This window comes from Trichechus manatus, unplaced genomic scaffold (genome assembly GCF_000243295.1).
Source record: "Trichechus manatus latirostris isolate Lorelei unplaced genomic scaffold, TriManLat1.0 scaffold00201, whole genome shotgun sequence".
In the NCBI taxonomy this organism is placed as follows: domain Eukaryota; kingdom Metazoa; phylum Chordata; class Mammalia; order Sirenia; family Trichechidae; genus Trichechus; species Trichechus manatus.
The window spans coordinates 2,153,425-2,167,924 of NW_004444137.1; the positions used below are offsets into that span (position 1 = coordinate 2,153,425).

At 42.3% G+C, this 14,500-nt stretch overlaps 1 protein-coding gene across 1 annotated transcript in view; it reads left to right on the top strand.

The window, feature by feature from the left end:
• The window catches only part of ROR2 (receptor tyrosine kinase like orphan receptor 2), a 73,366-nt gene that overhangs the window by 25,966 nt on the left and 32,900 nt on the right, over positions 1 to 14,500 (top strand). The window contains exons 2-3 of the mRNA XM_004387974.3: positions 5,093 to 5,380; positions 6,642 to 6,672. Coding sequence (XP_004388031.1) covers positions 5,093 to 5,380; positions 6,642 to 6,672 — 319 coding nt within the window. The remainder of the gene's footprint in view (positions 1 to 5,092; positions 5,381 to 6,641; positions 6,673 to 14,500) is intronic.

The window sequence follows — 14,500 nt, forward strand, 5'->3', positions numbered from 1 at the left end:
TTATATTCTGTTGTTTGTACATTTTTAGTTATGTTTGATAGTGTATTTATGCCATAAATTAGGACCCCTAACTTTGTCCCTATGTTATCTTCCAGGAACTTTATAGTTTTAGGTTTAACATTTAGGTTTTGATCCATTTTGAGTTAGTTTTTATGTATGGTGTGAGGTATGGATCCTGTTTAATTTTTCCGCAAATGGATATCCAGTTTCCCCAGCACCATTTGTTAAAAAGACCCTCTCTTCCCCAATCAATGGACTTCGACCCTTTGTGGAAGATCGGCTGTCTGTAGGTGGATGGATTTACTTGTGAGTTTGTAACCGGATGCTTCCAGGTCTGCTCAGTGTGGCTAGAAAGACACGAAGCAGTGAAAGTGGAAGAAGAAGCTTTATTTAGTTGGCCAAGTAAAGGAGCCCACCTGGACTTGTGTTGCCAAGGTGGTCCCTGAACAATCGCTCTAGAGGTTTATATGGGTACAGTAAAATTGGGTCTGTGGTCTTTAGGGGCGCCCCTAGGTGGAGTCAGCCTGCTGATTGGTTTGGCCCATAAAGGCGTTCCTGGGGCGGTCTGATCTTCTGCGCCTGCTCAGTATAAGAGGGGGCCCACAAAGATGGCATTTTGCCCACGTCCGTGGTGTAGACGGAGTGTGTGTTTCAGCCTCTGACGTCCATAGGTCATCCAAGCGACTCGGTTGTTGGTACTGCGCATGTCAGGCGGGCAAAACCTGGTTCCAGATCAGTTTTGACTGGTCTTGAGACCACAGTCTCTTGTTTCTTCTTAACTGAACCAGAACCGGGAGTATACCTAAATAAGGACCTATCTTAAAGACGGGGTTAGTTTCTACATTACCTAATAAGGAGATAACTTACGTGCAAAGAGTTAGTTCTCATTTCACATAGGATGGCAGGCACCACCCCTTGCTTATTCAAGATGGTGGGCGTGCTATGAGCCTCAGGTTCTCAGTTCTGTTCATTTGATCTATGTGGCTGTATAGTAAGTTCTGAGATCCGGAAATATGAGGTCTCCTACTTTGCTCTTCTTCTATTAATAAAACGTTAGCTATTGGGTACCTCTTTCCTTTCTGTATAAAACTGGTGATTAGTTTTTCCATTTGCTTATTTCTTATGAGTAAGATCATACAGTATTTATCCTTTCAATAGTATTTTCAGTGGCTGATTTTTCTGAAATAGATTGCCAGACCTTTTTCCAAGATACCTGTGTTGTTGGCTGTGGCCATCAAGTTGATTTTGGCTGCTAGTAACTCTGTATAACAGAGTAGAACTACCTCACAGGGTTTCCTAAACTATAATCTTTACAGGAGCAAATCGCCAGGTCTTTTCTCCCACGGAGTGGCTGGTGGATTCAAACATCGACCTTTTTGTTAGCAGCCAAGTGCTTAACCATTGTGCTACCAGGGCTTCTTAAGTTGCCTCTAACCAAACCCAAACCCAAACCCGTTGCCGTAGAGTCAATTCTGACTCATAGCGACCCTATAGGATTTCCAACGCTGTAATCTTTATGGAAGCTGTCTGCCACATCGTTCTCTCACAGAGCGGCTGGAGGGTTTAAACCACTGACCTTTCGGTTAGCAGCTGAGCGCTTAACCACTGCGCCACCGGTGCTCCTTAAGTTGCCTCTTTAAACAAAAAAAAAAAAAAAATCCATTGCCATTGGGTCTATTCCGACTCATAGTGACCCTATATATAGGACAGAGATGAGCTGCCCCATAGGGTTTCCAAGGAGGGCCTGGTGGATTCGAACTACTGACCGCTTGGTTAGCAGCCATAGCTCTTAACCACTACACCCCCAAGGTTTCCAAGTTGCCTCTGGGTGGACTCAAACCTCCAACCTTTCAGTTGGTGTTAACTATTTGCACCACCTACCCTTCTGTCTCTTCATTACTCATCTTAATTTCTTCCTGAAGGCTCAGTTTTCCTCACCTCCCTGGGGAGGTCGTCAAAAGGGAAATACTGGCACCATCCCTGAATTAAGACTCCTCCTGATGCTAGTAGATGGTTTTACAGATTTCCATACAAGTGGGAGGAGGTTAAGCCCAGTTCTGCGTTACCCAAGTGTGGGTGACGGCTTGTGGGAACTCATTTTCCTAGTCTGTACTTCTTCTGGAGACTTTTTGGGGGACACAGAGAGACCCTATATAAACACGCTTGTCAATTGGATGGTCAAGGGTAAGGGAGAAACTATGACCCGAGTGAAAAAGGTGTCTGGGTTCCCATATACATTGGGTGTAAGAAGTATTTTGAAAAGATGTAGTTGATGAGGGTCTATTTATGGTAACTGGAAAGTCCACTGTTACCCCAGGTTTTCCCTTCTAAGCTTTATAACAGGAACAGCCCCCTTTATTTCTTCCTTCCACCTCCCCATCATCTTTCTCTATATATACATGTTTTGTCCATGATGAAGCCAAAAAAATCCTATATTTTTCACAATATTTATCCAACTGCTGGAGATGTCCCAAGTCATTGCTATAAATGATGTACGCTAATGCCATAAAAATGGAGGGGGAGGTGGCAGAACCCCTGTCAAGCCAGACAGCCAAATAGATCTGAGAGCCAGCAGTGCCCCCTTGTGCTCCTTCCCTCAGATACCCCTGGATCTGCTCTTCTAGGTTTATGTCAGTCAGCTCGGAGACTGGGCAGCCTGGACAGACCCTGCTCTTTCTCATCTACCCTCAGCCAGTTCCTGGAGTTACCGTATTTATTGGAAATCCACGATCTGCCAAAGGTCCATACAGGAACTGTTGTGGGGGTAGAGATGAGAATTGTCATTGAGCTTACGCCCAGAGGAAATAATTGTGACTTTATTCTAATATGTCATTTGTTATTTTAAGTTATAATTTAGTTGCTATTTTACATTCCCGACTATGCGTTTGGTGTTATAAAGAATCCGTACTCTATTTTGATGCAGAGTTTGAATACTAAATAACTGGAAGATGAGCTTCTGCAAGAACATTATGAAACAATGTGTCTTCTGTATCCTGTGTGCTAGGTTTCTTGGGCATCCCAGATTGTATCAAAGTAACCACTTCACACTGTCCAATCTGATTGAGCCTGTGTTCCACAAAGATACAGAGATACTCAGGGTCTTGCCCAGAAGCTTCAGGAATGCCAGATCTCCTCATGTTGCACTTTGATTGATGTTGATTTCATGAAGACCTTTCATTCCGAATTTCACTTGGTTCGTTGTAACCCGTCTTAGACTGCCTGCCGTCGGCATTACAGTTACTTTCCAGCTTTGTGGCATCCCCAAGAATTACCTTCTGTGACTTAATTCAGTGCATTGAGAAGAGGGTTAACTAGGATAAATCAAGGTAGAACCGAATGATGTTAATAAATAGTGATCTGTGCTCATTTAGTGACAGCTCTTCAGACTGATAGCTATTGTCTCTCCCTTGTGAATGAAAACTATCCCTTCATCTTGAAATCGGCAGCCTCCTTCCCTCCCTCTCTGCGGATGCGTCCTCCCACCCAGCATCTGGGGACCATCGATAAGAGTCCATTAGAAAGCCTTTAATTTTTCAATTAAATCAGTAATAATAGATATAATTTTATGTCATCTTTCAGTTTCATTACAAAACAAAAAAGGAGAGGAAACAACCAAAAAATAAGGCCAACGACTCAAGATAAATATATTTTAAAGCCATTTTCCGATCGCTGTATTACTTTAGTTTTATCTGAAGCAAGTTCACCTCCTGATGATTGACCGTGTGGTCCGTTTAGCACAGTTTTCCTTACGTGCTGTGGAATTTTAGTTTGCACGCTCAGCTCGAGAGAGAGTAACCCCTCCAGCCGCGTGACCCACCACACACACGTACAGGCACTTAAGTCTCGGCCATCGCTTTTACTTTCCCTTATTCCATGTCGCCATGCGTCATCAGCTGAGACTCCCCTGCCCCACTCAGGTACTGGGGACTCCACAACCCAGGACGGCTTGTGCAGCCCACTTTCTGAGGTCAGACCCTGCCACTCTCCCTGTCTGGGGACACTGTTAGAACCCGTCTTCCCTCTAGCTTGAGAGCGCTGGACATTTTCTGCCAGCTCCCGATCCGGGCACAGGGACCTTCATTTCCACTCAGCCTTATGATTTCTGTTGTGTTTATGAGGATCCCTGTGTTTGGACACCTCTTCTTATATTTTATGTATTGGGGATGGTGTGCTAGGTGGGGAGAGAGAACCTCTGAATGTGAGTTTATATCATATTGACCAGCCCTGGGAGATTCAATCTCTGGGTGGTGCCTATGGTTGACAGTTAACTACTAACCTAAAAGCTGGCTGTTCGAACCCACCCAGTGGCACCGCAGAAGAAAGGCCTGATGATCTGCTTCTGTGAAGATTACAGCCAAGAAAATCCTATGGAGCACAGTTTTACTCTGTGTCTTAGTCATCTAGCGCTGCTATAACAGAAACACCCCAAGTGGATGGTTTTAACGAAGAGAAGTTTATTTCCTCACAATTAAAGTAGGCTAAAAGTCCAAATTCAGGGCGTCAGCTCCAGGGGAAGGCTTTTTCTCTCTGTTGACCTTCTTCTCTTCAGTGTTCCCCCGGACTAGGAGCTTCTCTGCACAGGGACCCCAGTCCAAAGGACGCCCTCTGCTCCCAGCACTACTTTCTTGATGGTATGAGGTCGCCCTGTCTCACTGCTCACTTCTGTCTTTTATATCTCAAGAGATTGCCTCAGGACACAACCCGGTCTTGTAAATTGAGTCCTGCCTTACTAACACAACTGCCACCCATTCTCCCTCATTAACATCATAGAGGCAGGATTTACAACATACAGGAAAATCACACAGGACCAGGAATCATGGCCCAGCCAAATTGATAAACACACATTTTGCAGGGACATAATTCAATCCATGACACTCTGTAACACATGGGGTTGCCATGAGTCGGAAGCAACTCAATGGCAAAACATTTTGGGTTTCTGTTTTCTCGTTATTTTGTTGTTGTTAGATTTAGTGCTTGGAGAGAGAGCAAAAACGGAAGCAGTCCCTCGGTGTGGTTTATCAAAGGAGCACCAGGCAGTGCTTTCTCCCGACCTTTCTAAAGCTTGCTCTCCCGTGATCCTTCTCCTCCACAGGTTATTTTCTGAATTTCCTGGAGCCAGTAAACAATATAACCATCGTCCAGGGGCAGACGGCGATCCTGCACTGCAAAGTGGCGGGGAACCCACCCCCCAACGTGCGGTGGCTAAAGAATGATGCCCCGGTTGTGCAGGAGCCCCGGAGGATCATCATCCGGAAGACGGAATACGGTTCTCGGTTGAGGATTCAAGACTTGGACACCACAGACACTGGGTACTATCAGTGCGTGGCCACCAACGGGGTGAAGACCATCACGGCCACTGGCGTCCTGTTTGTGAGGCTTGGTGAGTGCTACCATGGAGGGTGTGTCTCTTGACAGATAGGACGCCCGCTTTGAACAGTCCCAGCCACCGAGGGAGATGCTAATTTGCAATTTGAAACTGAACACACACAACTCAACATGAAAGAAAATCTATAAAACCATTCCCCAAAGCGTTTCCTATTGCGTCCGAGACCCTGGCTTAACCTGTTAGCTGTTTACCAGTCATAAAAGGCAGTAGATGCAGATGGAATGGGCTATAAACGTGGTCCACAGAGCAGATACCCAGGCACACGGAGTTGTTGACAGAATGTGGCTTTCAGCTCAGGCCTCTTGTTTCCAGTATCTTTCCATGGCACCATGTTTAGTTTGGGGAGATTTTCCTCTGATTATCAGATGTTCTGTGTGCCGTGACATCTGAGGAAAAGGTTGCGTTTCAGGAGGTCAGAGATTCCTGTCAAGGTACAGGGCAGCCAGGTTTCGAGGGAGAATAGATGAGTCTGAGGCAGGCCTCGCGGGCACTGAGATTGTTCTATAAAACTGAGACGCGCACATCTCCACCCCACAGAGACCCGAACTGAGCTGAAAGAGAGGGCATTAGTAACGATGCTACACTCTTTGGGCTCCCCACGAGGACGGAAGGGGATTAAATGGCAGGAAGGAATGTATCCCCCTATCATCAGAATCCCTGGGTGGTACAGATGGTTAACACACTTGGCCGCTAACTGGAAGGTTGGCTATTCGAGTCTATCCCAGAGGTGCTTTGGAAGAAAGGCCTGCTGATCTACTTCTGAAAAATCAGCCGTTGTAAACCTGATGGAGCCCAGTTCTCCTCTGACACACATGAGGTCGCCATGAGTCAGAGTCAACTCTGGGGCGACTGGTTTTTGGTTCTTCAGAGTTCTGAGAGAGGTCCCAGGCAACCCCCAAGTCCTGTCACACAAACCCCAGACCGTGTTATCTCAGGTTTGTAAAATACACTTGACGTATCAAGATAAACCTATAAGATTAGAAGAGCAAGAGGAGAGAGAGCAAAAACTCCCAGAACATCTCCAGAAGTCTCTGCATGAGCAGAAAAGCACCCCTTCCCTTCCTTGGGGTTTCCAGGGTCACTGGCACATAATCACAGGCAAGCAACGCAGATAGAGCCCAAGGCCAGAGGCCCATTCACCACAAATGAGCGTATTGCGTTTAGCCGCGTTATCGTTGGCCTGATGTGAAAACTCTTTTATTCCAAATCATGAAGTCTTAATAACTTGTTCTTTTGTTTTGTTTTATCCTTCTAGGTCCAACACACAGCCCAAATCATAATTTTCAGTAAGTATCTTTCATTCCCATCATTTTCTGAGCCTCCAAAGGTTTCCACTCTGTAAGAATCCAGGTTAGAAATCTGGCAAACGCCACTTGTACTTCCCACAAGTCTTGGCTGAATTTAATAGAAGTTGGCGGGACTTCACGTGAGGATGGCACTGTGCTTGGTTTGGGCTGATAAAAATCCTCTGGGGAACTTTTGCGTTTTCCACGTTTAATGTAAAGAAAAGATGTCACACACACACACGAAAACTGTTCATTTCTGTCTGCGCTCATGACCTGATACAAGCGATATTTAGACCAGATTGCTAAGACCACCAGAATATATAAAGCTATTTGAAAACATAGAGGTAGTTCTCACTCTGAAATCCCAGCACTACCAATAACTGCATTTATAGGTGCAATTTATAAAATGGGTACCCATGAGCCTCAGGAAACCCTCTGAGATACGCGAGATGTCAAACCCGTTTTAAAGATGGGGAAATGGAGGCTTGGAGCCTTGCTTGGTATTCTGTGGTGAGTTATTGACAGAATTGGCTATGTGCCCAAGCCTCTTGTTTCCCAATACCATGCCTTTCCACTGCACCGCATTTTATTTTGGGGAAATTTTCCTCTGATTGTCTAACGTTCTGACATCAAGTAAATGTGTTATTACTCCTTTTTTATTGCCTGTATTTAAGATTAGCAATGACTATTGAATTCCTGTCATTTCCTGTACTGCTGGAGAGTGAGCAGTTGAGTTTTAAGTGTTGTCAACAATAACACAAACACGATGTAGTTGATTAATTAAGCACTGTTTGCTTGTTCACATTTCACTGATGCCTGATAAACATTACTTGTTGGGATGATGATCTGTTGGGGAATTGGACGAGGGAGATACCCTTCTGAGCATCCGTCAAGGTGACTTTATATAGAAGGCAGGTTTTTGAGAATGTTCTGTCCTCAGTAGGAGTTAAAAAGTATTTCACCTTAATAATCCTTCATGGAGAATAAATGAAACGTGAGTGTCTTAGTCATCTAGTGCTGCTCTAACAGAAATACCACACGTGGATGGCTTTAACAAAGAGAAGTTTATTCTCTCACAGTCTAGGAGGCTACAAGTCCAAATTCAGGGCACCAGCTCCAGAGGAAGGCTCCCTCTTTCTGGAGGATGATGGTCCTTGTTATCAGTCTTCCCCTGGTCTAGGAGCTTCTCAGCGCACAGACCCCAAGTCCAAAGGACATGCTCTGCTCCTGGCACTACTTTCTTGGTGGTATGAGGTCCCGCTGTCTCTCTGCTTGCTTCTCTCTTTTATATCTCAAAAGAGATTGACTCAAGATATAACCTAATCTTGTAGAGTCGGTCCTGCCTCATTAACATAACTGCCTCTAATCCTGCCTCATTAACATCACAAAGCTAGGATTTTCAACACATAGGAAAATCACATCAGATGACAAAATGGTGAACAATCACACAGTACTGGGAATCATGGCCTAGCCAAGTTGACACACATTTTGGGGGGACCCAATTCAATCTGTAACAGTGACTAAAGAAGAAATTGTACCAAGGTCACATTTTATAAGGCTTTGGAAGACATAGAAATCATTTCAGAAGTTGACTCATTATTTTTCTTTTATTTGAAAATACTTTTACTTTGATTTTCTTCTCATTGTTTATAGATTACACTGACATGATCCTGTAAATAATACCTGCCTTGCCCATAAAGAGAAAGTTCTGTCTGACCACCCGGTCTGTCTCTGTCTTTCCACTTCCATGGTGATTTGATTGTATCAGACCAGGGTTTTCCTCAGCATGTAATACATGTACGTACCTAGAGAAATACGTCAGCTCACCTTGATTTACTGTTTCACATAAGTGATGTTATACTTGGTGTGTTTAATTAACAGCACGTCTTAGAGATCTATGTCAGTATATTTAAATTCCCCTGATCTTCTTCTTTCCTCTCTATAACATTCCATGTAGCGTTTAACTATTCCCCTTAACCAGTTGCTGTCGAGTCGATTCTGACTCATGGTGACCCCACGTGTGTCAGAGTAGAACTGCACCATAGGGTTTTCAGTGGTTGGGACCTTTCGAGAGTAAATCAATAAGCCTTTCTTCCCAGGTGCCTTGGAGTGGACTCGCATCTCCAGCCTTATGGTTAGCAGCTGAGCGTATTAACTGTTTGCATTACCCCCTCCACAAAAAATAAAACAAAACAGAAACCGAACCCATTGCTATCGAATCCATCCCGACTCATAGTGACCCTAAAGGACAGAGTAGAACTGCCCCATAGGGTTTCCAAGGAGCAGCTGGTGGATTCGAACTGCCGACCTTTTGGGTAGCAGCCCAGCGCCACTGCTCCACCAGGGCTACCCAAGGACTCCTAACTTTTCCCCTGTTGTTTTTGTATCCCCGTAGTGGTAAGAATTTGAGTCGTTTCTCTGATTTTGTCCTAACTCTGCACAGGCCCCTGGGACCCTTGTATGAGAGTTTTTGTAAGGTCGATTTTGAGAAGTAAAACATGCTGGGTCAGAGGACTTAATGTTTTTATAATTAATGCTACCAAATGGTCCTTTTCGATTTACGTCCCCGCCACAGCAGAAGAGAACGTTTTCTCCTTATCTTATGTAAGATTTTTTTCCAAATTTGTTAATTTTTGCCAGTCTGAAGGATGAAAAATGCATTTAACCTGTTGTGTTCTGCATCCTCCTTTATGAGTGAGTTTGAGCACGTTTAAGTTGATTCTTGCCATTCATATTTCCTCTTTGTCAGTCGCCTCTCCGTATCCTTTGTCCATTTTCCCTTTACGTTATTCATTTCTTAATGTTTTTTAAGCGTTCTTTATGTCTTATTTTTTGATGTTATAGGCATTTTAAATTTTGTGTCATTCATCAATAACTGTATGGGTTTTTCATACTGTCTTATTAAAGAATGCCCTGATTTCCATGAAGAATTCTGACGGGATTTTGATTGGAATTACACTGAATGTTTAGATAAATTTGGTGAGAATTGATATCTGAATTAAATTTCCCTATTAAGGACCATTTCATGTTTTAATATATTCTTTTTTGCCCTGTTGTTTTATTATGAGAAATTTCAATTTGATTCAGTTTTATTATGAGAAAAAACAAAAGCGTAAAGAATTGTATAGTATATAGTGTACTATAAATAATATATATGAATGTATAATAATATATTAATGTTAATTTTAGTTAATTATTATTAATACAAGAATACAGCAATAGTATAATAAAATACTGCATAAATAAGTAATTTTATAGGTGTATGGAACATCCATATACCTACCATCTAGATCCTATCATTAATATTTTACTACACTAGCTTTATCACATATGTTTCCGTTTATCCACCCCTCTCATCTATCCATCGTGGTCCCTGGGTGGTGCAAACAGTTTGCGCTTGGCTGCTAACCAAAAGGTTGGCAGTTCAAACCCACACAGCAGCACCATGGAAGAAAGGCCTGGCGATCTGCTTCCATAAAGATTACAGCCAAGAAAACCTTATGGAGCAGTTCTACTCTGTAACACATAGGGTTGCCATGAATCAAAATCGACTCAACACCAACAGGTTTGGCTCTTTGGTTCTATCCATCCATCAGTCCATCTTATTTTTTTATTCATTTCAGCGTAAGTTGCAGATATCTGTACTCTAACCCTGAAACACTTCAGCATGGATATCATTAACAAGAGTTCAGTATCTGTTACTGTTCTCGTTTCTTCTTTTTGAGGTAAAATTGACATACAATGAAGTACACAAATCTTAAATATATCATTTATAAGGTTGACAAATCCATAAACCTCTGCAGTCCAAACCCCTATCCAGTCACAGAGCATTTCCATCACTCTAGAAAGTTCCTTCATGCAGCTTCCTGGTCAGCCCCCACCCCACGTGAACACTTCTGATTTTCTTTCTACACCTTGGACGGTTTTGCCTGTTCTGGAGCTCGTGTAAGTGGAACCCTACAGTATGGAGCCATTTGAGCTCGATGTCTGGAGTCCCTCGGTGCTGCAAACGGTTTAGCACTTGACTACTAACCGAAAGGTTGGGTGTTCAGATCCACTCAGAGGCACCTCACAAGAAAGAACTGGCAATCTACTTCCAAACGCTCTCAGTCACGAAAACCCTATGGAGCACAGTTCTACTCTGACAACACAGGGATCCAAAAGATCTCAGTCTTGAAAACCGTATGGGGCACAGTTCTACTCTGACAACACAAGGATCCAAAAGCTCTCAGTCTTGAAAACCCTATGGGGCACAGTTCTACTCTGACAACACAAGGATCCAAAAGCTCTCAGTCTTGAAAACCCTATGGGGCACAGTTCTACTATGACAACACAAGGATCCAAAAGCTCTCAGTCTTGAAAACTCTATGGGGCACAGTTCTAGTCTGACAACACAAGGATCCAAAAGCTCTCAGTCTTGAAAACCCTATGGGGCACAGTTCTACTCTGACAACACGTGGAGCCGCCGTGAGTCAAAATCCACTCAACAGTGACTTGTTTTTGTTTTTCTTTCACTTAATGTTTTTGAGATTCATCCATGTTCTTCAGGTTTCAATAGGTTGTTTCTGTTCATTGCTGAATAGTGCTCCATGATCTGAATATTCCAGTTGATTTATCCATTCCTCTGTTGATGGACACCTGGGCTGGATCCAGCTTTTGACTATTAGGAATAAAGCGACTGTGACTATTTTGTACAAGATTTTTTGTTTTTGTTTTTTAAGCCTATATTTTCATGTCTGTTAGGTAAATACCTAGGAGTGGAATTTCTGGGTCATAGGGTATGTGTGTGCTTCGTTTTATAAGAAATCACCACATTGTATCTCTGCACTCCCACCAACAGTGTGTAAGAGTTATAGTCGTTCCACATAATTGCCAACATTTGTGATGGCCTTTGAAAAAAATGTTAAGCTATTCTGATGGGTGTGGGGTGGTACAAGTGATCTTTTATGTCATGTTAGCTTCTTGAAAAAGTAATTTTTTATTAGTCATTTTTTTATTTTCAAATAAAAGCATTTAAGACTATAAGGTTTACTCTGAATAACATTTTGACTGCATTCCCCCTCCCTCCCAAGGCATATTGGCTTTTATTTTTTTGTTATTTTCTGATTTTTCCTGCTTTACTGTTTGGGCTATATAGTTTTTACTTTTGGTAATTTGTTGAGATTTCCTTTGTTTGCAGTTATATATGGCTAATGCTTGTGAATATTTCCTGTTGAATATTTCCCCCAGAAAGGTACTGTCTGATGGTGGCAACACATTTCTGGATCCATCTATTAGATCAAGCATGTTAAATGTGTTACTGAAAGTGCCTGTGTCTTGCATTTTTGGTCCACTTGAGTTATTTTTGAGAGATAAACCCACAGTTATTCTGGATTTAACTAAGTTTTTTTTTATTTTTGGAAGTTAGAAGGGTTTTCCCACGTGACAGTCCATGTTAATACATGCAGGTCAAGTCCATCTGAACTAAATAAATATTACATTCTCTGAGTAAATCCCACTTCATTGGTCCATGTGCCTAATGAGCAAAGGCTGCTTGTGTTCGCCAACAAGGACACAGACAAACTTTTTGTTTTTTTTGCTGATTTTCTTTTTTTAATTTTGTTGTGTTTTGGGTGAAAGTTTACAGCACAAATTAGTTTTTCATTCAAAAATTTTATACACAAGTTGTTTTGTGACATTGGTTGCAATCCCTATAATGTGTCAGCACTCTCCCCCTTTCCCTTTCCACCCTGGGTTCCCCGTGTCCATTCATCCAGTTTTCCTGTCCCTTCCTGCCTTCTCATCTTTGCTTTGGGGCAGGTGTTGCCCGTTTGGTCTCATATACTTGACTGAACTAAGAAGCGCGTTCCTCACATGTATTGTTGTTTGTTTTATAGGCCTATTTAATCTTTGGCTGAAAGGTGGACTTTGGGAGGAGCTTCTGTTCTGAGTTAGCAGGGTGTCCGGGGGCCGTAGTCTCAGGGCTTCCTCCAGTCTCTGTCAGACCGGTAAGTCTGGTTGTTTTTTGTGAATTTGAATTTTGTTCTATATTTTTCTCCTGCTCTGCCTGGGACCCTCTATTGTGATCCCTATCAGAGTGATCGGAGTTGGTAACCAGGCGTCATCTAGTTCTTCTGGGCTCAGGCTGGTGGAAGCTGTGGTTCATGTGGTCCATTAGTCCTTTGCACTAGTATTTTCCTTGTGTCTTTGGTTTTCGTCATTCTCCTTTGCTCTGAACGTGATGGGACCAATAGATGTATCTTAGATGGCTGCTCGCAAGCTTTTAAGACCCCGGATACTACTCACCACAGTAGGATGTAGAACATTTTCTTTATGAACTATGTTATGCCAGTTGACCTAGATGTCCCCCGAGGCCATTGTTCCCAGCCCTCAGCTCCAGTAAATCGGTCCATCAAAATATTTGGATGTGTCTAGGAAGCTTATATGGCTTTGCCTTGGTCATGTTGTGCTGACTTGCCTTATATTGCGCGTTGTCTTTCCCTTCACCAAAGTTAACACTTATCTCCTATCTAGTTAGTGATTTCCCGTCCCCACCCCTCCCCTACCTCGGAACCATCAAAGATTGTCTTTTTCTGTGACACAGTCTTACAGTGAACATCCGTCACATGTCTCCTTGTCTCTGTGGGTGAGCGTCTCCCAAGGATAGAAGTCTGGAGGTAGAATTGCAGGTGGACACATCCTACCTCTACCAGGTATGGCCAGATGGCTCTCCAGAGTGACTGAGGAATTTATGTTCCCACCAGCCATTAACAAGTTATTTTCCAACACATTTTCCAGCACATGGTATTATCAGAATTTAAGATACTTCCCATGTCTTGGGTATTAAGTAGCAATTTATAGTAGTTTTATGTGGAATTTCACTAGTAAATAGTGAGGTGGAACATCTTCTTGTTGGTTTAACAGCCATTGAATTGCCTGTTCATACATTTTATTTTTCTATTAGGACGTTTGTCTTTTTCTTATTGATTTATAAGAGTTTTAAAGTATAGTCTAGAGTAATCCTTTCTATGGCTTTCATTCCATCTGGAATTGATGTTCACATCTGGTATAAGGTAGGGTTCTCCAGTAATGTCTCTAGAGATGGTCTAGAGCCTTGGCACCATCTGACGAACAGTATCGCTTGTCTTCATTAAATGTAATGTCACCTCTGTCATTGGTGAAATTTCTATACATATGGTCTCCTTCTAGACTTTCTCTTTTGTTCCATTAGCTTCAGTTCTGGACTGAAACCGCACTGTTCTAGAGTATAGGTTTTATATCTTTCTATATATTTTTGTATCTTTCTATGTATATTTATGTATATATAAATATATGTATTTCTATATTTATCTTTCTATATATATTTCAAAATTATATCAGCTGTTATTTACATTTTACTCCTCCACATGAATTTTATCAGTTTGTCTTTTTATTGGACTTGCATAGAATTTAGATTGACTAGGCAAGTACTGATAATGTTTTCAGTTTGCGGACTGGTATTTCTTTATTTAGGTTTTCTAGTCTCCTTTCAATAAAGTTTTATAATTTTCTTCATCAAGATCTGGCACATTGTCATTGATTGAATTATGTCCCCCCAAAAATGTGTGTATAGTCTGGCTGGGCCATGATTCCCAGTATTATGTGGTTGTCCTCCAATTTGTGATAGTAATTTTTTGTCAAAGAGGATTAGGGTAGGATAGTAACACCCTTACTAAGGTCACATCCTTGATCCAATGTAAAGGGAGTTTCCCTGGGGTGTGGCCTGCACCACCTTTTATCTTACAAGAGTATCTTACTCATCTAGTGCTGCTCTAACAGAAATACCATAAGTGGATGGCTTTTACAAAGA